The sequence below is a fragment of the Oenanthe melanoleuca genome, chromosome 11 (assembly GCF_029582105.1).
Source record: "Oenanthe melanoleuca isolate GR-GAL-2019-014 chromosome 11, OMel1.0, whole genome shotgun sequence".
Taxonomy (NCBI): domain Eukaryota; kingdom Metazoa; phylum Chordata; class Aves; order Passeriformes; family Muscicapidae; genus Oenanthe; species Oenanthe melanoleuca.
In genome coordinates, this window is record NC_079345.1 from 1,849,195 (window position 1) to 1,875,080 (window position 25,886).

Here is a 25,886-nt window from a genome sequence, read left to right on the forward strand (position 1 = left end):
AATATAAAAACAAGTAAGTACTGGCAATGTCCTAGTAAAAAAACCCAAACAATTATTGATCCTCTCTGCTCAGTCTGGAGGCACTGACAGCAAAAGTCAGATGAGTGACAGCAAGAAAATACTAAATTTTCACTTGTTTCATTTCTATGAAGAAAAATAAGCCAAACTTCATTGTGTACAGTCACACTCCTCACCCAAATTACCCAACTATGAAGAACAGTTGGTGTTTCAGCTCTCTGGGCAGAACTCAGAGCTGACAATAGAGGCAGTGCTGGCAGCTCAGGGAATAAATGCCAAGCAGTGAGGAAGACTCTGCTAAACAGGAGGGGTTGGAATAATAAATAGGAAAGCTCAGCTGGCCACTTTGGGCTAGCAAAGAGGATTCCCTGAGCCCTGCCCTGACACCCTGTGAGATAAGAGATGGCAGACAAGCAGAGGTTTCATGAAAATATCACCAAGAAGTTTCTAATTCAAAACACCAGTTTGTTAAAAATGCATAATTAAATAAATAAGCCAAATAGAACACAAATCAAAATAATTGAAAAATATTTAATAGGTAATTTATTAATTAGGGAAATAGTTGGGCTAAATAGTAGAATTTTAATCCTCTTATCACTATCACTTCTTGCTTTGGATTCTGGAGTTTTTAAAGTATACCCACTTATATATTTAATGGAGAAAAAGAACCACATGAGTTGTGTAAATACTTTAGTTTTGTCATGAGCCTGAAAGATGATTTAATTAAGTTTTAATGACTGATAATCCTCACCTGCAGCCTCCACCCACCACAATGGGCCAGGAGCCCAGTTAAGCCTCAGCTCTGGAGCTGGGGCTCTTGTCTTCAGCTTTGGCTTTGTTTTTGTCTCTAGGAAGGACTTGGGTTGTTTTATTTGCTGTTTGGCTTTGCTGCTGCCTTGTTTTGCTCCTTCCTGTGCTGGCCCTTGGACCTGGTTTGCCACTTTGTCACACACAAGGGCTGGGAATGCCAGGGGACCCTTTGGTTCAGGCACTGCTGTGCTGGGTTATCCTTGACTCCCTGTCCTTGGAAAGGATAATTCCATTTTTAATGGCTCCACATCTTTATTCCTATTTGGCTGGTAATAATCTGAAATATTAGGGAGTTTTTATAGGAATAATTCCTTTTCTTTTTCAGTGCTTGGCCTGAAAAAAATTCAGCTCTGACTTGGATATGTTTGTGCCATTGATACGTGTTTTTTTTTCAGTTGGAAGAAGAGCAAACATCCCGAAGAAAGTGTGGGGTTTTCACATAAGGTAACAAAGTTAGTGGGAGTGCCCCTGGAAACAGCAAGAGAGTAACAGTCTTGCCTTTATCTCTGAGAAATGGGTCAGGAAAACATTTCCCTCTGTCCTCTCCCAACCAAAAATTTCAGCTGGGTCCACGTGTGTAGAGGAGTAATTATGGGCCCTTATATTACTATTTTTATACATATACATATTTTTATACTACAGTCTATACAGAATTAGGGGATGTTTCTGTAACAGAATTTATATTGGCATCCTTTGTTCTGCCGCTCCTCACCTGGAGGCTGCAGGGCTGCTAAATGCTCAGAGCTAAATGTTTCCTTTGCTGGGCCCAGCCTTGCATAGCTGCTGCATTTTGGGAATTCCTCGGTTTGAGCCCCAGCTCGGGGCATTTCAGCTGTTCCTGACAGCACCTCTTGGCTCTCAGTATTCAAATATACAACTATTCAAATTCACAGCATGTATGCACCGAGCAGTGATAAGAACCCTCTCCTTGCATACCAAAGAGAAATTTTCTGCAGCCCTTCATTTTCTTGGAGCCAGATGAGGGGAGGGGGAAAAAAAAACCCTCTGGGAAGCACATGTGGAATAATCATCAACCCGGCAGCTTCTGAAGAGAATGGAGAGCCAATGAAGAAGACAGTGAGGGGACAAGTTGAAAATTAACTCCTGGGTGGCTCCACCTCTTAAGCAGCAAAGGGTGCTCTCAAAATTGTTCCCGAAGAAGCCTGGCCACCCCTCAGTGGAGCTGTAGCCACAGGATTTTTATTGGTGATGCTGTAGGGCTGCGGCAGGCTCTGCTGAGGGAGCGGTGAAGGTTTGGATTGCCAGCCATGAGCGGGGTGAAGGTGACAGCCCTGGGGCGCCTCTGGCAGCAGCTGAGAGCCCTGCGGGCTGTGCCAGCCCGGCCCTGCAGCCTGGCCGCCTGCTCCAGCAAAACCAGGAATGCCGCCTGTAAGTCCTGCATCCCATCCCATCCCAGCCCGAGAAACGCCAGGGGCTGGGCTGGGCAGGAGCTGCTGGGGTTGTGGGGTGTTCTTGTTCGTTAGCGAATGAAAATGGGGGATTCGGGGGTGTGGCTGGAGGATTGAAGAAAAGAGAGTGGATAGAATGAAAGAAATGGAAATACTTTGTGGAATTTGAGGGTTCTGCCTTGTTCTTTATCTCTATCAATGGCATTGTGTTTTTGTGACTCCAACCTGTGACAAGAAGCAATCGTTACTTGGGAGGCTTGGCTGCTTTCAATGAAAACTGTGCTCGTGAGCATAATTCAAAACATACTTAGCACAAATTGATTCTGACTGGGAATTTCATAGCCACTGGAATGTTTGATTTGGAAAATGAGGCCTAGAACAAGCCACAAACCCCTCCAAATGTGCTGTACAGACCTCCAATAAATCACTTTGAGGTGCAAGTTACTCCTGGAAGATGTTAAAGATTTAGTTATTTAAAATACTGATTAACTTACTTGCAGATAAGATGGGGCCAGCCAGAGATTGCCTACTCACTGCTGTGAGATAATGTCAGCTGAGAATAGGAAAGAGTCATTTTTATGGCTAGAAAAACCTTTTGTTCCTTTTTTTTTTTTTTTTCCTCTGTGATTTTATTCAGCATAATAACTTCTCCCAAAGAACAGAGCCTTGAACATTTCATGGTTACCCAGGGTAAGAGGGGATCCCATTCCAAGAAGAGATCGGACCAGTTTGTTCCACTGCTGATTGAATGAACCACAACTGGTATTTTTTTACTCTTTTTACTCACATTCCTCTTTTCAATTTAAGACAGATACTGTTTATTTCTTCAGTCTTTCTCTTCTCTGTGCCATTCATGCAGGAAATGCCAAAACAAACTGTTTTGGGAAAACCCAGTCTTTGGAATGGCTGTTTTTGGCAGGCAGGGAGTGCACAGGAGCCCTGAGTGAGGCAGTTTGGGGGTTACTCCACAGTTGATAATTTCTGGAGCACTTCACTGTAGAAACATTGGGGAGAATTGTGGCACGGATGGCAAAATTCCCAGAGGTGTGGAGGACCAGGGAGTGTCTGTGCCAAGCTCTGAGGGATCTTGGAATGCCACATGGAGGTGGAGGTTTCAGACATTCATTTTTTGGAATAATTACTGGAAATGCTCTCCATGGGGATTTTTTTAAGCCTAATTTAGTAATTATTACCAGGGAAGACCTGAATGGGTTTTTCCTTTCTTGCCCTTTTGGAAGAGGTTACAAGCAAAGCAGAATCTTTCACGTTTAGGGTTTTTTTCTAAGAATTGTACAAGTGCTGCAGAGACACACAATCCAGGTGTGCCATCTCCAGGCCTGCACACACAACTGCAGTGCCTCCCTAAATTGTCCAGGAGTTCTTTCCCAAGCCCTTTCCACACTGAGTTCCTAAGCCTGCATGCATAATTTCAGCAAGTGGTTTTTATGCAGGAGAAGATAAAGGCTCTGTTTGCTTTACCTTGCCAGCTGGAATTACCTCCCCCTTATCTGGGCTCAGCCACTGCCTCCTCAGCCAGGCTCCTATCTCAGCCAAGCACTGTGGAGGCACAGGAAAGCTCAGCACTTCCCAACCTGCTGCTGCTCCCCTGTCAGCTACATCTGTTTGATAAAAAGCTCTGGGCTGTTTATCAATAAACCGCCCTAAATCACAGCCCCATCTGACAACAACTCAGCAGAACTTTCAGCACCTTGTCACGATGGGCCTGAGCCAACCAGCACTGCTATCCTCCAAAAATCTTGATTCAGACAAAAGCTTCAAGAAATTCAACCTCTCTTGGATTTCCTCTGCAGTGTTCAGTCCCAGTGGTTGAAGCAGAGCTCTTTAAAGTTTAAGATGGTTCTTTACTGAATTTCAGCAATGTGTATATTTTATTTTCTTGTTCAGAATGTGTTGCTATGGCAAACAGGGCCTTATTTCCTTCCCCTGAGTGAGGTTTCTCAGCTCGTCCTGCCACAGTCTGCCCTGGTTTATCTCACTTGTAAAGAAATCAAAGCACTTGATTCAGCAGGTATTTTTCTTCTCAAAGATTAAAACCTTTATTTTCATCTGGATCTTGATTTCCACCCTGAAGCTTTTGATGCTTGCATCAATCCTAAATGGAATTTTTAAGAACTACTTCAAAAGCTGCAATTAATTATAGAAAATTATTCTAAAGATTGGGACTACTTGGATGGCTCTATGTCTGGGAAAGTGGGGGGAAAATCTGCAGGGCAAATGTAAGAAGCCCCTAAATATTATAAGATTAAATGAAGCATCACTGTGTCTGATGGGGATTTACAGAAAAATCAAATCAGGCTCAGATAAGGTCTGTTTGTGGCAGATCCCTTTTCACAGGTGATTCACACTTTTTGTATGACAAAATTCAGTTTAACTGCTGACAGCAGCAGAGATGGGTGTGTGTGATAAAGGCAAACACCAGCCCAGGCCCTTCCTCAGTGAGCAAAGGGTGCAAACTGCACACTAGCTCTGATTCTCACCTTTTCCAAAATTAACTTTGGTCGTTTGAAAACTCTGTTCCCACACAGATTCTGCATCACTCGAGTCCATCCCTCCGGCTCTTCCCTTTCTGGTTGTGGAAACCACTCTGGGTTCAGGAACAAGAAAGCCCAGCTGGAACCTTCCAGATGGCTCAGAAATGTAATAATTTGGGGGAAATAATGGGATATTGTGATCCTGGCTGCTGCTGCTCTCTCTAGCTCTTGCTGCATGAGAGCTGTGTCTCTCTTGGATAAATCACCTTCCCGAGATGGGAAAATTCTTTCTGGAATGGCTTGGAAAAGAAGATTTTAGGCTACCTTGGTTAAGTGCTGGGAGCAAGGTTAAGGGCTTAGGCTTCCTTTTTGCACAGGTAGTTTTATCTTTTTGTCTGCTGTTTGCAAACCAAACCATCTCCCTGCCACTGAGCTCCTGTTTTGAAGGGTTTTCTTTGAAGGATTTTTAAATTAAATGCTAGAGTTTTACTGAACTTCATGCTCAGGAAGAAGTAGCATGTGCATGTCAAAAACTGGATGGAGATTCTACAAATAATTCAGGAGGGGAACAAAAGTGTTGCAGGTCTAAGTGATTTCTCTTTAGTTTTGTACCTCACCAGCCCATCATTTCTGAGATTCCTTTTTGTTGTGCTGTTCAGCCCACAACAAGTGACTCTTTCTGTTCAGCATAGTGCAAAACTCTAAAAATGCATATTTTTCAAGACCTTGCAGGATCGAACCACTAAAAAGCTTGATGAAGCTGGGTTGTCTTAATGGCACAATGTAAAGCAATGAAGTTTGAGGCTTTTAATTTTATCAGCTTTAACACACAGAAAAGGGATGGTTGCAGCTTTCTGTGATTTTTTTTTTTAATAATTACAAAACCAGGTGTAGATGTAATTTCTAAGATGCCCAAGGTTATCTGTTGAATTTAGAGGAAGAATTTAGAAGAAGAAAAGTTGGATCCTGGAAGAATGGTGAAGAGATGACAGTAATTTGTTGGTAGATGAGAATAATCCCCAGATTCTCTTGTTTATGCTGAGTATAAAGCCCCTGAAGCCCACCTGGGCCAGGAGCTGCCTGTTGTCCATCAGTAGCTGTGCTGGAGTTGCCTAACCATGATCAATAGGCTGGTAAACTGTGATTAAGCCTGAATCATGATGTTTATGGGCAGCAGGTCTTTTCAAGTTCATTGATTTCATTGATTATCTATCTTTTTTACGGAAGCATTCTGTTGAGAATAATAAATTAGCCATCCTAAAAAAAGTTGGGAGCCTAACCAAAAATTCATTTTGCTTGCAATTGAATCCTGCTACACAAAAAAAAAGACTGCAGGGAGGAAGTGAAATGAAATTTAAGCCCAGGTTAACATCCTGGCATCACCAGCTGTTTGTACATCTCCTGATGATCTGTTTGTGATCACCCAGCCACTCAAAGCAAATAGTTTCCCAGATTTCAACTGCTCTTACTCAACTCAGGAGTATTTTAAACACGTTATACTGTGAATGCAATGGAAACTTCTTACACAATGTTGGTAAAACTGGGCAAACACTTCTTGGTTGTCTCTGCTTGAGTATCTGATCCTGCCTTTGTTTCAGTAAAACGTTCACAATGTTACATCAGGTTCCTCGTGAAAATTCAAAAGTGCTCATCCTAATAAGATGATAAAAATTCCCAAAGATAAATGCAGATTTTCAAAATTATTTTAAGAGAGTAACTAAGAAATACAGCAAGATGAAGGTCAGGAGCTGAGGGTGGTGTTCTGCTCCTGGCTGCCCAAGGGAACTGGCAAATTTGGAACTCTTGATTTATCTCTGTGCTTTCACCAACACTTTCAGCTTTCTTTTCTTTTTTAAAAAAATTAACTTTTGCAGTGTGTTCCTTACTGGCAGCTATAAGAGGAGTGATAAAGGTTTTAACAATTTTCATTGAGATTTCTCTGCCTCAGGCAGTGTCAGGTGAATCCTGAGCTCAGCTCAGTTGGGTTGGCTCTTTCACCATTCCAGGTGGTTTCTTGCCTTTGTGACAGCCAAGAAAGGTAAACATAATATTAACTTTTCCAAATGAGCCTTTGAGAGGGGCCTCTGCTGTGCCAGACCCACCTACCTCTGTGTGTTTTTTTGGTGTGAAGGAATAAATTTTTTGGTGTTAGGGGGTGCACTTGGTGTGAGGGAATAAATACTATTTTGGTGTGAGGGATGCACTTGATGCTAAGGAATCACTTTTGGTGTGAGGGAACAAATACTCTCTTGATGTGAGGGAAAACACTTGATATGAGGAGAAACACTTTGATTTGAGGGAATAAATACTATTTTGGTGTGAGGGGACATGTTTCTTGGGTGGAGTGATGCTTTATACTGTACTCAGTGTGAAGGAATCACTTTGGATGTGAAGGCCCTCACTTGGTGTGAGGGAAAAAATACTCTCTTGGTACGAGAGAAAACACTTGATATGAGGGGAAACACTTTAGTATGAAGGAATAAATGCTATTTTGGTGTGAGGGGACATGTTTTTTGGGTGGGGCGATGCTCTTTTATACTGTACTCAGTGTGAAGGAATCTGGACATGAAGGGCCACACTTGGTGTGAGGGAACAAATATTCTCTTGATATGAGGGAAAACACTCGATATGAGGAGAAAGACTTTGAGGGAATAAATGCTGTTTTGGTGTGAGGGGATGCACTTATGGGTGAGGCGATGTTCTTTTGTACTGTACTCAGTGTGAAGGAATCACTTTGGATGTGAAGGTCCTCACTTGGTGTGAGAGGAAAAAATACTCTCTTGGTGTGAGGGAAAACACTTAATATGAGCAGAAACACTTTGATATGAAGGAATAAATGCTATTTTGGTGTGAGGGGACATGTTTTTTTGGGTGGAGCGATGCTCTTTTATACTGTACTCAGTGTGAAGGAATCTGGACATGAAGGGCCACACTTGGTGTGAGGGAACAAATACTCTCTTGATATGAGGGAAAACTCTTGATATGAGGAGAAACACTTTGGCATGAAGGAATAAATACTATTTTGGTGTGAGGGAACACTCTTTTATACTGTACTCAGTGTGAAGGAATCACTTTGGTCCTGAAGGGCCACACTTGGTGTGAGGAAATAAATACCTCTCTTGATATGAGGGAAAACACTTGATATGAGGAGAAACAATTTGGTATGAAGGAATAAATGCTATTTTGGTGTGAGGGGAGATGTTTTTTGGGTGAGGAGATGCTTGTTTATACTGTACAAGGTGTGAAGGGCCACACTTGGTGTGAGGGGAAAAAATACTCCCTTGGTGTGAGGGAAAACACTTGATATGAGGAGAAAGACTTCAGTTTGAGGGAATAAATACTATTTTGGTGTGAGGGGACACTCTTATCCTGTACTTGGCGTGAAGGAATCACTTTGGTCCTGAAGGGCCACACTTGTTGTGAGGAAATAAATACTTCTCTTGATGTGAGGGAAAACACTCGATATGAGGAGAAACACTTTGGTGTGAGGGAATAAACGCTGTTTTGGTGTGAGGGGAGATGTTTTTTGGGTGAGGAGGTGCTTGTTTATAATGTACTCGGCTTGAAGGGCCTCCCTTGGTGTGAGGGGAAAAAATACCCCCTTGGTGTGAGGGAAAACACTTGATATGAGGAGAAAGACTTCAGTTTGAGGGAATAAATACTATTTTGGTGTGAGGGGACACTCTTATCCTGTACTCGGCGTGAAGGAATCACTTTGGTCCTGAAGGGCCACACTTGTGAGGAAATAAATACCCCTCTTGATCTGAGGGAAAACACTTGATATGAAGAGAAACACTTTGGTGTGAGGGAATAAACGCTGTTTTGGTGTGAGGGGAGATGTTTTTTGGGTGAGGAGGTGCTTGTTTATAATGTACTCGGTGTGAAGGGCCTCCCTTGGTGTGAGGTAAAATACTTTATATGAGGAGAAACACTTCAGTTTGAGGGAATAAATGCTATTTTGGTGTGAGGGGACACTCTTTTATCCTGTACTCGGCGTGAAGGAATCACTTCGGATGTCAAGAGCCGCACTTGTTGTGAGGGCACGCACTTTCGTCAGGGGCACGGAGACCGCCCCGAGCTCGGGAAATGGCGATACCCGCCTCGCACGGCGCTGCTGCCGGGCTGTCACGGCATGAGGAGCAGCCGAGCACACCCAGCCCGCCCCTCAGCCATGGCGGGAGGGCCGTGCCGGAAGGGGCCGCCCCGGGCCGGGCCGGGCTGGGCAGGGCTCCGCGATCTCCGCCGCGATGCTGCCGCTGCTCCGCCGCGCTTGGGCGGCCGCCGTGGCCTCGTCGTCCCCGTCCTGCTCCTCCCGGCCGGGCCGGCGCCGCTGCAGCCTCGGCGCCTGCTGCTCGTACCGCCTGCGAGACGCCCGTGAGTGCCGCTCTCCCTGCGCCCCGCCAGGCCCCCAGCGCTGCCGAGCTTTGTGCGGGAGCCTGGCTTTGTCCTCGGCTGAAGCATCGGGAAGTGCCCGTGGTGTGAATATAGGGGATGTTTTGCGCCGCCTTTGCCTGAGCTGACCTTATGGAGCGCAGGAAAGTTTGCTGCTCGCTGAGGGAAACGGGGAGGGGGAGAAGCTGTTTGGCCGCCCTTTGTGTGAGTGGTTGGAAGGTTTAATTTCTTTTTAGTTCCTCGTTTAAAAGACACTGAGCAGTCGTATCTAGTGTAGTAGTAGTGAGTGATGCTCGAAGCAATTTGGGGGTTCAGCAGAGGGACGGGGCACCCCAAGCTGTGTGCGGGTGAACAGGTGGCACAGGCAGCAGTGCTGGTTTTAAACAGAATAAAGTTTTGTGGGAACCACTCATGTACCCATCCTGCTGTGCCAGTTTGAGGGGCTCAGTCTGCCCCCAAAATTGCAGGGTTTGGGTTTTACAGGTATGGGATCAGCAGGACCCGTCTGCACGAAGCAGTTTTGGCCAGGATTGGTGTGGCTGCTGCAGGAGCTCTGAACCCCCCTTTGTGCAGTGACCCCTGTGCTTGTGTTTCTTTCTAGAGAATGTTTTGCTTCCCAGTGGGAATTATGCTATGTCTGGAACACTCCCAGCTCAGCTGATGGTGTGGTGTGTAAAGAAAGCTGGAGACCAAAGCTGCCTTAAAAACTGGCAATAATAGGAAAATTTTATGGGAAATAAGGGAGCAATTTCTTTGCAGAGCATTCTGCAAAGACAGAAAGGTACTGACACGGTTCTAAGTCAAATTACTGCGCTTCCCTGTTTGGCTTTGAGTCATGCAACTGGAATGTTTTATTTTTCTTTTGCTTTCCTGGGCACCAGCTGACTCGAATTAGCCTTTGGTGACACAGCACCTTCCCTTGCCAGGCAGTTCTGTGTCCTGCATCAGAGGCTGACTCTCCTGCTCATCTTGCAGTGCATCCGCTGTGGCAGAGCCCGCTGACCATCCCCGGGGGCACCCGCCAGTCTCCCATCAACATCCAGTGGAGGGACAGTGTTTATGATCCCTTCCTGAAGCCCCTGAAAATCAGCTACGACCCCACCACCTGCCTTCACATCTGGAACAATGGCTACTCCTTCCTGGTGGAGTTTGATGACTCTGCTGATAAATCAAGTAAGCAAAAACTCAGGGGGGGAAAAAAAATCTATTTAATGTTAAGACCTGATGTTGAAAATGAATGTACAGCAAAAAAATGCTGGGTTTACAGTGGTGGGAATCATGATGAAGAAACTCCATACAGACTTCACATTGACAGTGTTTTTATTGCCATGGGCATTGTGCACAAATCCCCTGCTGTGTGTTGAAACTCCTTTCACAAGCCTCAGTGCCCTGGCTTGTAGGTTTGTAATAAACTTTACCCACACGAGTCAATCTTCAGTCATTTATGTGTGTACCTACTCAATTTGAAACCTGATTCCATCACTTCTCTCTATGGAAGTAATCTGCCACTTATCTTTTGTGGTGTTAATAGAGATATTTAATGCACTTGAAATTATCAGCAGCCAAATGAGCTGCAGTTGGAAAGCACACATGCTTATCTCAGTGGGGTTTTGGGGAGTGAAATAACACTGAGCTCTGCCCTCAGGAGCAGGTGTGTGTGTGTCTCTGTTGTTATAGGGGAAGCAGGAGTGCATGGAAAATCCAACTCTGCATTGTGAATAAACCTCTGACCTGAGCAGCTCAACCATTTAAAGGTTCACTAGAGTAAAAAAAAATAGACTTAAAATCAAGATATTGCTCCCAAATCCCAGATTTTCTGTCCACTGTTCCTTCTCAAAGCAGCCTTTACCAAAGGATATTGCAGAATCTAGAGATATTTCATAATTGCAGGTGAGCTGGTAGCAATTGGTCAGGGCTGTTGTGAAGCACGTGATTGCCCAGCTTGTCCTGCAGGGAAAAACTGAAGGACCCTGAGCAAGTTTGAACCTGTTGGGTTGCAGACATTTATGTTTAAAGTGGCTGCTCACCATGAGAGCTCCTCCAGCTTCCTGTGGGATTTAGCAGTGCCCTCGGGGAGGGAGCCTCCAGCACACAAACAAACACTCTGTCTTCACAACACCAACATTTCTGGTTGATGTTTGGAAAGAGGCTGATAAAACCCTGCAGCAAAAACGGTGGTGGTGGAATGCAGGGAGCTTGTGTGATGTTTGGGGCTCCTCTTGTTTTTCTTGTTTCTAGCTGTTCACTCAGAATAATGCAATACCAAAAAGGAATAATAAATTTCCAAGAGGGAATATCCTTGCCCTTGCTCATTTAAGCACTGATATCATGCTGAACCTGAATTCTGCTCTTCTATTTGTCCAGCACAAAGTGCTGGTTTTTTTCAGTGAGGTTGGGTTAGTCACTTGTTCCCTCATGAGTGATTTTAATTTACTAACTTTAGACTGGCTTTGCTTTTCATTAAACAACCTCTTGCTTTATAAGCCACACCCCCCTCTCTGTGAAGGATAAGGTCCTGAAAAGTATTTAGTGGATAACAAAGTTGGATTTTTTTTCCTTCAAGAATTGATGTAACAAAGGGGAATTGTATGCAATATTTAATTACACAGGAGCAGTTTTTGTGGCATAAAGGCAAGGCTGGAATCATCAGGCCTTTGGAGCTGGTGCTCACCTCTGAAAGATCTGACCTGCTTTGTCTGGAAGACTTTCCTTGAGGTGGATCTTGCCCTGGGAGCATTTGCTGCCTTTTCATCATCCTCATCTTCCTTAAATGAATTCAGTCAGTGTCAGGGCTCCAAAATGGCAGAGAAGCAACAGACAGTGAGGTGTTGCTGTATAACCCCCAGTTTTCAGGTGCCTGCCTCTCTCCTCCACCTTTCTCTCTTTGCTTTTGCTATTTCTGATTTTTCTCACTGCCAGCTTCTGTCTAACAATCATAGAAACCCAGAGAAGAAAGCTTGGGAACAAACAAAAGCACCACAGTTGAAACAGAAGATGAGAAAGACACCCAGGATAGACACAAACTCCAGAATCCTGAGATGGGGTTTGCAAGACTTGGGCTAAAGCTGAAGGTAGAGCAGGAGGAAGAAGAGGGTGAGGGGAAGGTATGTACAGCATGTGGTCTGTCTGTGTGTGCTGCCATCAGAAACGGGGCTGCAACAGAGCAAGGAACACCTGATGTGATTCCTGTTAGAGCCCCTTCAATTTCTGCTTTGTTTGGAAATTGTCAGGATTGTGATCTGAGAAGAAATGCTTCTACAGGGGCTGAAGTTCCTGTTTGTTTCCTGTCACTTTCTGTGGCCACTGCAGGAACCTGAGTCTCTCCATGTGTGTCTGTGCCTAGAGTTACTTCAATATTCAAGTGGATGTGGTTAGTAACACAAATTTGTGGTCACTTGTGGGTTTGCATCTTCCCATACTCAGGAGTGGATTGTGTCAGAGCACAGAAATGTCACACTGTGTGACCCACCCCTTCTGCAGCACAGAATCCCAGGGACACCTTCCACTATCCCAGGGTGCTCCAAACCCCATCCAACCTGGCCTTGGACACTTCCAGGGATGGGGCATTGAGATTTTCCAGGGATGTTCAGTATTGCATCTATGCCCAGAGCTCAGCAGCAGGGGATGGAATTAATTCAGTGTCACTTTGCACAGCTCATGTGAATTTATTCCTTTATCACAGACAGGCCTGGCTGGTTAGGATTTCAAACTGCTGGCTGGCTTTCAGGAAAAGAAAATAATACAAGAAAATCTCTTAATGCCTCTCACTGTTTTCTCCTTAGCATGGAAGTGATTAACTTATTTCCAAAGGCAGTGTTAGGATTAGGTGCTTTATACCAAAGTTTGCTCTGAAACTTCCCATGTTCTACAGTTCAGTAAAAATCAGCAGGTGCTGGATGAACTCTTGGAAAAGCTCTTTTCCAGCCTAAAGGATTCCCTGATTCCATAAGTGTTGTTAGCCCTTGGGAAGTAATTAGGGTTTCTCATTTACCAGATGTTCTGATACCATAATTAGCAAGATGACCTTGCAGGATGGTTTTGATCCAGGTAGGAGGGAATGAGTGGAAGCAGAAAGCTGAGCATGGACTTTTCATTCATGTGTTTGCAGAAGGGTGGGAGCCCTTCTGAAATCAGAACAGACTGAAGTTCTACCTGTACTCATTAAATCTTTCAGAAACTTGCCCAGTGACACTCTGGATGTTTAAATCCTCACTGACAGCTTGTAGGCACAGCAGAACAGATTTCTGGCTGACCTTTGTGCAGTGTTGAAGCAGAATAAGATGTTTGGGTTTTGTAGCTTGCAGGAGACTTTAACATTTTACTCAATATACTGATTTGGCTGGCAATATTTGCTTTTTGAAGTCTTGTCATGAGAAATGCCAATATTTTTCCCAGATCCTTGCAGGGATGTCATTGAATACATTTAATAGATGTGTCACTGCTGTGTCACCTGGTCAGGCACTCCTGAGAGAGTGAGAATGTGAAAATCACCTCTGTGACTGTGCCAGACCTGGTGTCAGCTGGGAAAACATTCCCTTGGGGGGAGATGGATGGGGAGACTCCTCAGCTCATCTCCAGTTTGATGCAGGGAAAACCAGCAATGCTTGCTTGAATAATTTGCTCATGGCAAAGTGTAGATAGGGCACTGTTTGAGTTGTTCCACCTGATATTTTTTCCTGGGCAATTTTCTGGCCAGTTCTAAATCCTATTTATTAATGTGTGTGTCTTGTTTTGTTTTCTAGTCATCGTTGGAGGTCCCTTGGAAAATCAGTACAGGCTGAAGCAGTTCCACTTCCACTGGGGAGCCATCAATGACTGGGGCTCAGAGCACACAGTTGACAGCAAATTTTACCCAGCAGAGGTATGAGATGAAATCCTGAACAATGCAAATACTTGTCTCAGGTGTGTCTGTGAAAACACCCAAACTGAGGATTTGCAGTTTGTTTTGAAGTGCTACAGCTCATCTGCTGTTTTATTCTATAAAAATTCATCTTCACTCTGTTTTCTGGAGAAGAAAAAGCCTAAAAAATGGACATTGGCCCCATTACTGAGAGTTAAAAATAACTTTGTATATTATTACTTAATCTTTCAGAGAAACAAAGCATATACTAAGTACTCTTAAAAACACCACTTTATTTTCTATTTGCAACTGTTGAACTGTTACTAAAATAGCAAAACTTTGATGCTTAAGTAACTTCTAAGGAAGAAAACATGAGTAAAAAGGATGAAGTCAGTGAAAATGTGAAATTGTGATGACTTTGACCACAGTTCTTTGCCAAAGGAGAAGAATTTGCCAAGTGATGATGGGTTATTGTTAAGGAGAGTTTCTCTCCTGTTGGTGTGTTCATGGTGGTGCTGCCAGCTTGGCAAGATCCTCATTAACAGGGAGACTGTGACTTTTTGGGCTGGGGTGTTTATTTCTCCCACAAAAGCCCTGAATGTATTGGCTGTCAGCAGTGCAGAGGAAGATTGTTGTGTGCAGGAGGATGTTCCTCAGGAGCACAGGGTGCTCTGCTCCTCCTGGGAAGAGAGGGAAGAGGTGGAAGGCTGAGCTTTGTCTGTGCCTTTGACCAATTCCTGGAGCAAATTCCCACAGACTAAATCCCTTTTATAGATGGGAAATGCAGTGGCTCCTAACTATTGTTTAAAACAAAAGGCAAAAAAAAGGAAGGGAAGGACTATTGCTTACTGAGAGCACTTTGTTCCTCCTTTCTGTGGTTTGTGGGGAGCTCACTGCAGTGCCTCCCCCTGCCTGAGCAGCCAGGATCAGAGGTCAGGTGTGGGCTCTGTGCAGGGGTTGATTTCTCCCTCATTCCTCTTTCAGCTGCATTTGGTGCACTGGAATGCTGTGGAATACCCGAGTTTTGAGGATGCTGTGATGGAAGGGAATGGCCTGGCTGTTATTGGAGTGTTCTTGAAGGTAATTTCAGTCTTTGGGACCAGCTGTAATAGTGGGCCTTTCTATTTGCATTCTGTCAAAGCCAATTTAGGGCAATTAAGGGAAGGCTGAGAGGGGATCCCATCAATCCATATAAATGTTTCCAGGGGGTGTCAGAGGACGGTGCCAGGCTCTGTGCAATGGTGACAGGATGAGGAGCAATGGCCAAAAAGTAGAAAAAGTTTCACCTCAATGTGAAGAACTTTATGTTGAGGGTGGAACAGCTGCCCTGGGAGGAACCTCCCTGTCTGGAGACATCCCAAACCCACCTGGATGTGTTCCTACCAATTTGGATGATTTCTAGAGCTCCTTTCCAACTCTAAATATTCTGTGATTGCTGTAATAAAAAAATACTAAGTTGGACGTGTAGAACTGATAGATTATTGATCAGCTAACTGATTTTCCACCCCTCCCTGTCCCTGCAGCTGGGAGCACGGCACGAAGGGCTGCAGACCCTGGTGGATGCCCTGCCTGCAGTCAGACACAAGGTCAGTGCTCTGAGGTGTCCCAGCCAGCAAGAGAACACCTGGAGAACCACAAAACACTGAGAAAAAAACTTCTCTTCCTTCAGTTTCACCATGGGGGCTGGTTGCCACCTTGGCAGTGGGAAGGGAAGCTGGTTCTTCAGGAGGAATTAGACACTTGAAGCTTTCCAAACCTCTTGAAGAAATGCTGCTCTTGAGATTGTTTCCACTTACAAGGCTTGAAGTGGGGGTTTATTTACTGTGGCTTTTTGATTTTTGTCTGATCTTTGAGGAGATCATTTGCTTTTTTATAAACACTGATTTTTCTTGGTGAGGGAATGGGATCGTTGCTGGCAGGCTCCTGCCAGGAGAGGGAGTGCTGAGTCTCTGACAGAAGCAGTTCCTCCTTTCTGTGCCCAGGAAAAAAACCTCATTGACCTTTTCTACTTCTAATCCCATCCAGCTGAAGTCGCTGTGCCACAACTTCTCACAGGGAGGAGTTTTTAAAATCCAAATAAAACAAGTTTTTATATCAGAGCAGTGCCAACTCTGCTAAACACCAAACACATCAGCTCAGTGCCAGAAGACCTCCCCAAATCTGAATATACACCTATTGTGACAATATAGTAATTTACAGCCTGTGAATTTAAAAGAAACTAAGCCAAGATTCCCCAGTATAGCCTGAAAATCCCCCTGGAGCAATGTGTGTGTGGGAAATTTGGGTTTTGAAGCTCCTACATTCTGTCTGATATCCCATTTGTGGGATTGAACATCCTGGAGAACAAGAATATTTAATTTAAATAAAATGTCAGTCCTCTTCCTGCTGCCTAAAATGATGTGGTGAAAAGTAAAACACTTTTTGTTTGCAGTCTCTTAAGGATCTGGCACAGCTGCCTGAACTTATTCCACCACTTATTTATTCCCTTTTTTTCCTGCTTGCATCCAGCTCCCACAAAAACTTAGGCCATTGATCCTTCTCACTTCTTGCTTCTCCTGCACTGAATCCCTAATGGCTTGTGGGGACAGCAGAAATATTTCAATTTTGGCTGCTCAGCAGCTTGCACCCCTTACACCTAAACCCCAATTTTATACAAGTTTGAGGGGTTTAAAATAATAACATTATTAATATTCCAAACACCCATGCACAGAGGTTCTAACTCAATGTCAATTTCTTCAACTTTGTTGTTTTTTTCTTAAAACACCATCCTTACAAATGTTTTTCCTGCTATTTAGGACACTGTGATTGAGTTTGATGAGTTTGATCCCTCCTGTCTGATCCCTTCCTGCCCTGATTACTGGACCTACGCTGGCTCCTTGACCACTCCCCCCCTCACTGAATCAGTCACGTGGATCATTAAGAAGAAACCAATCGAGGTGGATGAGGATCAGGTAAATCTCAGTTTTCCTTTGCTGCCACACAGATGCTCAGAACCAGTTTTCACCAGCAATTCTCTGGGAAAACACAAAAATTCTGTGTTTTCAGAGGTCTGTGACTGTTTTCAGGAATCCTGGCATTAACAGCCACTGACACTGAAAGGCCTTAGACCTCTCCAGGATGTTTTTCCAGCTTTATTCAACTTTTCCATCTATTCTCAAGAGTTTTATCTTCATCTGTGGTACACAATATTGGAAGCTGCCCCTTGAAAACTTGAAGAGGTTTAGGAACTTACTGGAATTCTCATAATTTTCCTCTCCTTAGCTTGATGCAGCCTTTATTGTGGAGGGAAGGGAAAAAGGGAAGGTTTTGTGAGATGGAGATTAACAGAGAGCTGCAGGCATAGTGTGGCATTCTTTTTTTATTGGCTCATAACAGTGACTTACCATTGCAATGGCCTTGTGAGCATTAAAAGCTGATCTGCTGCTGCTTTTTTTTAATCCCAGTTACAAACCAGTGAGAGAACAACTTGGGGACTGTTGGGGTTCCCTCTTTTCTGGGTGATAGAGAGGCTGTAAACAGAGATTGGGTGAAGTGTTTGAGTGGAAGTAGATCTCTCAGGTGTCATTGGGATGTGATTGGTAATTTTTTGGGATTTAATTTCCCTAAGGATTGCGGATGTGATAATTTTTCCATACCAGCAGAATGACAAAGCTGTGGGTGCTAAAACCCCTCAGAACACAAATGTAGCACTACATTTGATTTCACCAAACTCTTGTCTTTTTGTCATGAATTCCCAAACTGGGGGAGTTCTTGGGAAGTGACTGGAGTGGCCCTTTGTGCTTCTCAGCAGATGTGATAATTCCTCCATACCAGCAGAATGACAAAGCTGTGGGTGCTAAAACCCCTCAGAGCACAAACATAGCACTACCCTTGATTTCACCAAGAACAAATTCTTGCCTTTTTTCCATGAATTCCCAAACTGGTGGAATTCTTGGGAAGTGACTGGAGTGGCCCTTTCTGCTTCTCAGCAGATGTGATAATTCCTCCACACTGCTGTGGATAATGGGACAATCTTTACCAGCAGAATGACAAAGCTGTGGGTGCTAAAACCCCTCAAAACACAAACTTAGTGCTACCCTTGATTTCACCCAACTCTTGCCTTTTGCCATGAATTCCCAAAGTGGGGAATTCCTGGGAAGTGACTGGAGTGACCCTTTGTGCTTCCCAGGAGAATGACAGAACCGTGGGTGCTAAAACCCCTCAGAACACAAACCTAGCGCTACCCTTGATTTCACCCAACTCTTGCCTTTTGCCACGAATTCCCAAACTGCTGGAATTCCTGGGAAGTGACTGCAGGGCCCTTTGTGCTTCCCAGCTGGAGGCGTTTCGGACGCTGCTGTTCACGTCGGACGGGGAGGAGGAGAGGAGGATGGTGGACAACTTCCGGCCGCTGCAGCCGCTGATGGACCGCACGGTGCGCTCGTCCTTCCGGCCCCAGCTCAGCCCTTAGCGCCCCGCACTGAGCTCTCACCACCCCTCACACCAAGCCCTTCCTTGCCTGCCACTGGGGTTTTTTAGTTTTGCTTTTTTTAAAAGAAGTGGATAATGTTAACCCTTAGCAGTTGAAAATGAGGATGGGGAGCTCGTTCCCTGCTCCTCTGAATTGTTCTGGTGAACTCATCATTCCACCCCCAGCTCAGCCCTTAGCACCCCAGCAGAAAGTTCTCATCACCCCTCACATCCAAGCCCTTCCTTGCCTGCCACTGGGGGGTTAATAGTTTTGCTTTTTGTAAGTGAAGTGGATAATATTAACTCTTAGCAGTTAAAAATAAGGATGGGGAGCTCGTTCCCTGCTCCTTCTCTCAGTTGTTCTGATGAACTGCACAGTGTGCTCATCCTTCTGCCCCCAGCCCAGGCTGCACAGCATTTCTCATCATTCCCCTCACATCCAAACCCTTCCTTGCCTGCCACTGTGGGGTTTTTAGTTTTGCTTTTTTGTTTTTTTTTTTACAGAAGTGAATAATATTAACCCTTAACAGTTAAAAATAAGGATGGGGAGCTCGTCCCCTGCTCCTTCTCTGAATTGTTCTGATGAACTGCACAGTGTGCTCATCCTTCTGTCCCCAGCCCAGGCTGCACAGCATTTCTCATCATTCCCCTCACATCCAAACCCTTCCTTGCCTGCCACTGTGGGGTTTTTAGTTTTGCTTTTTTTAAGAGAAGTGGATAATATTAACCCTTAGCAGCCCCTTGTTCCCTTGGAGCCCCTTGTTCTAAGGCAGGGCTCAGTAAGGAATTATTAAGACAGTTAAAAATAAGGATGAGGAGCTCGTTCCCTGCTCCTTCTCTGAATTGTTCTGTTTCTTCAAATGCTCTTTCAGTGCCTTGCATGAATTAATAATCCTGGGTAGAAATTGCTAAGAAGGAGGAATTGGGAAGAAAAGAAAAATATCAGTACTGATCAGGTCCTTTTGGGGAATTGTTTGATGTCTGGGAAGAGAGGCTTCTCTCAGAGACATTTTACCTTCTTCCTTTTTCCTTGGATGACAAGGGGAGAAGGACAGAAATGACTTCCAAGATCTATTTCCATTCTTCTGGCTGCACTTTGTGTGTTTGCTGTGGGTGTGTTGTAAGACACCAGGAGCCAGAAGACTTTTAACAACTGTAGAAGCTTTTGGCTTTGTCAGCTTTTGCTTTCCTGTGTTAATAATCTGTCAAGAGAAGGGAGGATAAGAGAATTCACCAGTATTTCAAGACTGGCTAGAGCAGCAAATTAGGTGAAAATGTCCAATTGATCCCAGGAACCTGATCCCATCAAAGGAAAGCAAGATTAGATAAAACCCAGCTGACCCTCCCAGTGGGATTAGGGGAAAAACCCCAAACCAATTCCTCAAACCTGTGCTAGGAGAGTGTGGGCTCAGAAAAGATTTTTATTTCAGCAGCTCACAGAGCCCCAGTGCTCTCTTCAAAGCTTTGCCTTGAGATGTATTTTCCTCTAAAAACACTTACCCAGCTTCAGGACCAGTGGGGACCAGTTTGTTTTTATTGCACCTTATGGGAAGGTCCAGGGGTTGGAATTGATTTGTGGACCAAGCAGAGCTGCTGTGGGAGCTGCCCCAGGGATCACTGACTTCTCACTACTGGCTCTGTCTCACCTTTCTCTCTGCCCCTCCATGCTCTGCAGATTCAATTCTTGCAGCAGATTTCTGGTGAGGAGCAGCTCTGTCTGTCTTTCCTCCCTTTGATTCCTGGTTGGATTCAGTGAAGCCATGACCTTGGCAATGCTAAATCCAGACCTTTCCAATTGGTACTTTAATTTTTTTAAAGTATTCAGTTTCAAAGCACCTTAACACTTTTCAGTGTGACCCTGATGATTTTAAGGGTTTGAGTGCCCAGATCCTGCCTTTCCTTCCCCCATAGCTCTACCTCAGGCTGTTCTGGTGCCACAGTTGTGCCTCTGTCCCCTGCAGTGTGGCCACTCCAGCTGCAGTGACTCTGGGTGGTGAAAGAAGGAAATCTCCTGTCTCAGTGGAGAATATTTTCCTGTCAGGAATTCAGTGGAGCTCTTTGGTTTCCCCACTTCCCCCAAGCCCTCCCTGCCTGGGGGAACATTTCCATCTTGGTTGTGCCATCTCCAATCCTGGAATTATTTTGGGATATTGGGAGATGTCCCTGCCATGGCAGGGGTGGCACTTGAAGCTCCTTTCCCACCCAAACCATTCCATGATTTTCTGATTCCATGACCTCAGTTGAACTCTGCAGACTTTGCCATCACCACACAGATTTTTAGCTACAAAACCACACCAGTGATGATTTTGCTGGAGAATGATACATTCCAAAATAAAGATGGAAGGAATATCTACAATTCTGGGAACAGCAAAATAATGATTTTACTTTTTGCCTGAATATATAATAATTATGGTCCAGTCATTAAGTTTGAGATATTTATTCAGTGCTGTTCTTGCAGATACTTTTCTGAGTAGGACTCTGGAGAAAGATGGCAGCAGCTCAGATATTTTCTATTCATTAATAGACAAAATTGTAATACAGAGACTCTTAATGTTGGCTTTTATTTGAAAACAGATCTGCCTCAGCAGCACTGGGCTGTGCATCAATCTCCTTATCATTTATAAGTGGATCTTTTAAAAATCTTTTGTAACTGCTCAGCTTTAAATTGCTTTTCTGATTTCCACTGGTTTTTTTTTTTTTTATTTCTCTGATCCACTGAGAAGAATCACCAGTTGATCCAGCTTTCCCAACAAACCCAAAATCCAGATTATTTTAGGGAACTGCCAGGGTGTAAGTGTTTAATTTCACACCCACTGAGTTCTCCATGGTTTGCTCCACTCAATCAGATTTTCCTCCTGGATGTGTAAATCCCTTTTGAACCAGCCTGCATCCAGCAGAGGGAATGTGGGGTATTTCCCTTCCCAGTGACCCAGTTCAAGTTCTCAGACAGATTTATTTCAAGTTCTCACAGAGATTTACTTTGTTCAAGTACTGCCATGGAGGCTTTGTTAGGGAACAGTGAATTACCAGGGACACAGTGAAGCTGTGTCCATATTTCCATCAAATCACACCCATTTTTACTGACATAAAATGAAGAAATTCCAATTTCAGCACTGATTGCTTCAAATATCTGGAAACAGGGTTAATGCAGATAAAAAATTACTGTGCTACAAAAAGAGGTTTTACAGGGGTTTTGCTACATTTATTTTGCTGTTTCTTGAATCCTGCATTTCTGTGTAATGTTTTAGCATCTCCTTAAGGCAGGCAGGAGCTCAGCTGCAGGGCAGATTGTTGGAATTAATCTGGAAATTACCACACTGGGTTTTTTTTAAATTTTTTTTTTCAGTTTTAACTCTTCTGCTGCAATGACTTTATTGACCTTGTGAATGTAAACTTCAGGAAAATAATTGTGTTTAAAACAAGAGATGGGATAAAATTCCTGTGCCTTATTCTCTCAGTTCTGTGTGGAAAAAAATGATTTGATTGTTGGGTTAGAGCTGATTTTTTTGTGATGATTTTGCACAATTGAGTTAAAAAGGAATCTTTGGGCTCTTTTGGGTGGCACAATACAAAAGGGCCAAAGCACATATTTGTATTTTCCTTGCTTAAGAGTCACTTTATTGCTAAATACTGCCCTGGGAGGCATTTCTGGGGCAGCAAGGCCCAGGAATTAAAGGAATAATTCTGGGACAACTCCCTGCAAAGGGAGGAGAAGGTTTGGAGCAGTGCTGGTCTGACTCCAGCTGCTTTTCAGGAACTCTCTAAAATTCTGTTTTTACCTTGTCCTGGGTGATTTCCCAGCTGGGACAGCTCCCTGTGCTGTTGGGGTGTTTGATCCCTGTTCTGCATTCCAGAACTTTCCCTCTTCAGCTGTTCCTGACCGCTTCTGTGCTGCCTTTTCTGTCAGCACTGACAGAGTCTCTCCCCTGGTTTTGGAAGCTCCAGAACTGGAGTTTGCTTTGATCTCCACAGGGTTTTTAGAGGACTGCTTTGGATGCCTTAATTTGGGATGTTTTAACTTGTATTTCCTGCCACATCTTGGCTTTTTTTTCTCTTTGTGCATTTTTTGGTGGCCTTTGTGCCATTGTGTATTTAATGTGTGTTACCTGCCTGAAATCACTGTCTGCAGACAACTCCTGGAACAGGGAATGCTTTATGTTTTCCTGGGATCCAGGCCCTTCCCCAAAGTTTTTCCCTGGCCCTTCCCCAAAGTTTTTCCCTGCTGTTTAGAGCCCTTCAGCTGCTGCATTTTACACTGTTACATTAGTGTGCAACTACAATAAAGGAACAGAGAAACCCATGCCTGTATCTTGTTGTGTAATTAAGCTTTACAAGTAAAAAAAAAAAAAAAAAAAAAAAAAAAATCAGATTTCCTGTCCAGAAAATATGAGAATTGTTCTTTGGGAATGCCCCAGTTCATTAGGAGTGGAGTCTGATCAGCTGTCAGATGTTGTGTGGTGATTCCAAGCTCTGAAAGGCTGTGCTGGAATGAAAGCACAATGAGCTCTGTGTGCTGCTGAAGGAATCTCATGATTGACCCCATGCAGCCAGATGCCACAGGCCATGGCCAGCAGCATTCCAGGATTTCAGGCTCCTTCCTCACTCCTGCACTGGGCACTGCCCATTGCACTGGACTTGTCAGCTGAGCTCTGTCCTGCCACTGGCCTGGGGAAAACTGAGCCTTGAGCTGTGTGCTGTGACTCAGCTGCTGCTTGTGGCTACCACAATGTATCAAATAACCCTAAGAAACCTTTAAATACATTAAATTACTGATATCAATTAGAAGTTGATAGAGGAGATGGGATGTTGGGAAGGAATTGTTCCCTGGGAGGGTGGGAGCCCTGACTCAGGTTCCCCAGAGAAGCTGTGGCTGCCCCATCCCTGAAGTGTCCAGGGCCAGGCTGGACAGGGCTTGGAGCAACCTGGGCTAGTGGAAGGTGCCAGGTTAGAACTGGATGAGCTTTAATGTCCCTTCATCCCAAACCATCCCACAGTTCTGTGAACATTGGGAGAAATAACCACTCATTTCTGTCTCACAGCTGAGCCACACCTGGAGTCCAGCTGTCACACAGGTTCTGGTCAGCTGCATTCATCCAAAGAAGTTTCTTTTGATAGGAAAAACAGGAGATTCCATTCCTGGTTAAGGAACCCCCTGAAATGAGTGTAGGTGATGTTTCTAGAAGGTTCCCCAGCTGTGCTGGTGGGTGGGCAGCCCATTTTCTTCTGCAGAAAGAGTGGCCTGGCTTAGGAGTGAGGCCAGCTCTGCTCTTGTGACCAATGAATGGTTCTAGAAGCTGCCACCACTTCCATTTACCCAGGACAAGCAGCTCTGAGCTCTTTATCAGCACAGCCCAGGTGTTTGCTGAAGAAATGGGGGATTTTCTGCCAGCAGGGTGACTGGATCAAGGCAGCTTTTCCAAATTACTGGTTCAAAACATCCCCATCACTCCTCACAAATGGCCCATTTGCTCCTGCTCCTGCACATTGTTTGTCCTTCTGACAAATCATTCCTTCCCTCCTCCTTTTTGATGTGCCAAACTCTGAGTGTTAGCACATGGAGAACTGATTGGATAATCAAATATTCTTCAAAGATTCAGCGGAATAACTTGGGGGCCTGAGGAGAGCTAATGCCCAGGGCCGGGCTGATAACAACACTCGGCATTTGTGAAGTGCTTTGAAGATATCAGAGCTCTGGGAACACACCCCATGCCAGGCTGGTGTTTTCTCAGCAATACAAATGGAAAAACAGTTGCAGAATGAACTCCCGTGGATTAATCTGCCAGAGAGTCGAGCACGAGGTTGGCTTGTTCAGTGACTGCTGCTCCACAGCCTCTGGAGCCTGCAATTCCCAGGAAAAAATTCCCTTCTGGGAGAATTAGAACAGGATAACTCTGTCCCATCCTTGTGAGAGTTCATGGAAATGTCTGTGTGGGTTCATGTCAGGTGTAAAATGCCCATGGAGGGATTCTTGGGGCCAGGATTTGGACTTGATCCCTGTGAGTCCCTCCCAGCTCAGGAGATTCTGGTTCTAGGTCATTATTGTCCTTGAGGAACTTGGCCTGGAGCACTGGAGAAGTAAATCCCTCGATAAATTATTTTATTCCCCCAAATATAAAACTGGGTTTGAGTATTCATCTGAAAACACCTGTAGCAAATACTTAATTTCAATCCAAATCCTGGCTGCTGGATCCTGATGTAACAAAGCTGACACATGTTGTAAGTATTGGCTTCTTCTCCTGATTTCATAATCCTGGGACAAATCATGAAATGCAGTAACAAAAATGGCCTGTAATGGTAAACTAGTAAAGTAAAAAAAGGCTTTGGGGTTACAGAAAACCTGTGATAAATGCTTTGCTGTTTATTTTTAATTAATTGTCAGAGTTTTTTAGTCTCTTTAGGATCCCATTTCTCCTTGAAAACTGGAGGAATGTGCTTAGTGCCAAGGTAACTTCTGTGTTTGCTCTCTTCCAGAATTTGGATGTTTACCTAAAGGCAGCAGCAGATTTTTGAGCCCCTGAGCAGCCACTAGATGTCAGGTTTGGATTAGTGCTCCAAGGCTTGGGCTGGTTGAGATTGTGGAATGGAAGTGGTCTGATGGAAATGAAATGTAACTGAAATGTGCCCTTTTCCCCCAGAATGTGGATCTCACATTTCCCTGGAGTTCTCCTGGAGGAAACCTTCCCTCCCACGTCCTGCCTGTGTGAAGGTGCACAGAGGGTGCTGCAGGAGCAGGAACCAGCCTTGGGCTGTGGAGCTTGGGCACCACTGGGAAGCAGCTCCTCACAGGTACCACTGCACCCTCAGAGGGATGTTTGGGATCAGAGCTTCCAGCCTGGAGCCTCTGAGCTCCTCTCCTCCACCAGGGCAAGAGGGAATCTGAATTTGCTGAAGGATTGGTTCCTTGGGTATTATTGTAGTGATTCTCCTTAGATGCAGAAGCTCAGCTTTCAGTGAGGCCTTTTCCTCCTGCACGACTGCCAGATGGGTGAATTATTTTACATTTTCATTTTGCACACAAGCATTTTTGGCAGCTTTGCCATCTGCCGGATTTGAGATGGGTGAATCATTTATTTTTCAGGCAAGTCCTTTTGGTGATTTTGGTGTCTGACAGGAGGGGCTGATTCCTGCATTGCCTCTGCAGAGCCATGAGCAGGATGGGGCTGGGAGAGGCAGACCTGCAGGTTTGGATGTACACAGGGATCTGTTCTCATTTGTAGGAATGCAAGAACACACAGGAACAGAGAAGGGCTGCCCTCCCCTGCAGGCAGCCAGCAGCACCCTACACCTGGGGCAGGGTAGGTGACACTTGGCTCCTTTTGGGGACACTGGGAGCACCCAGGGCAGAGCTGGTGGCACTTGGCTTCTTTTCTCACCTTTTGGGGATGCTCAGAACAGCCAGGGCAGAGCTGGTGGCACTTTTGTCTCCTTTTTCCCACTTTTGGGGACGTTTTGGAACATCCAGGGCAGAGCTGGTGG

General features: G+C 44.7%; 1 protein-coding gene across 4 annotated transcripts; it reads left to right on the forward strand.

Moving 5' to 3' along the window:
• The first annotated feature begins 1,956 nt into the window (after positions 1-1,956).
• On the forward strand, positions 1,957-25,881 carry CA5A (carbonic anhydrase 5A). Of its 4 annotated transcripts, XR_008841413.1 has the most exons (8): positions 8,932-9,103; positions 10,097-10,294; positions 13,864-13,982; positions 14,946-15,041; positions 15,485-15,547; positions 16,757-16,912; positions 25,046-25,196; positions 25,628-25,873. XR_008841413.1 is itself a non-coding variant. In XM_056500942.1 (7 exons), exons 1-7 carry the CDS (start codon positions 2,097-2,099, stop codon positions 18,409-18,411), a joined length of 888 nt encoding a protein of 295 aa, XP_056356917.1. In that variant the 5' UTR covers positions 1,957-2,096; the 3' UTR covers positions 18,412-22,710. The 4 variants fall into 4 exon arrangements, 3 of the variants coding, with proteins under 3 accessions (XP_056356917.1, XP_056356916.1, XP_056356918.1); XM_056500942.1 differs by lacking the exons at positions 8,932-9,103; positions 25,046-25,196; positions 25,628-25,873 and adding exons at positions 1,957-2,217; positions 18,277-22,710; XM_056500941.1 differs by lacking the exons at positions 25,046-25,196; positions 25,628-25,873 and adding an exon at positions 18,277-22,710 and having other exon boundaries at positions 8,673-9,103.
• The last annotated feature ends 5 nt before the right edge of the window (positions 25,882-25,886 follow it).

Coding starts and splice junctions, on each gene's coding strand:
- CA5A (XM_056500941.1), top strand. CDS start 8,977: ATGCTGCCGCTGCTCCGCCGCGCTTGGGCGGCCGCCGTGGCCTCGTCG. Junction 9,104..10,096: donor GTACCGCCTGCGAGACGCCC/GTGAGTGCCGCT, acceptor CTCATCTTGCAG/TGCATCCGCTGTGGCAGAGC. Junction 16,913..18,276: donor TCGAGGTGGATGAGGATCAG/GTAAATCTCAGT, acceptor TGTGCTTCCCAG/CTGGAGGCGTTTCGGACGCT.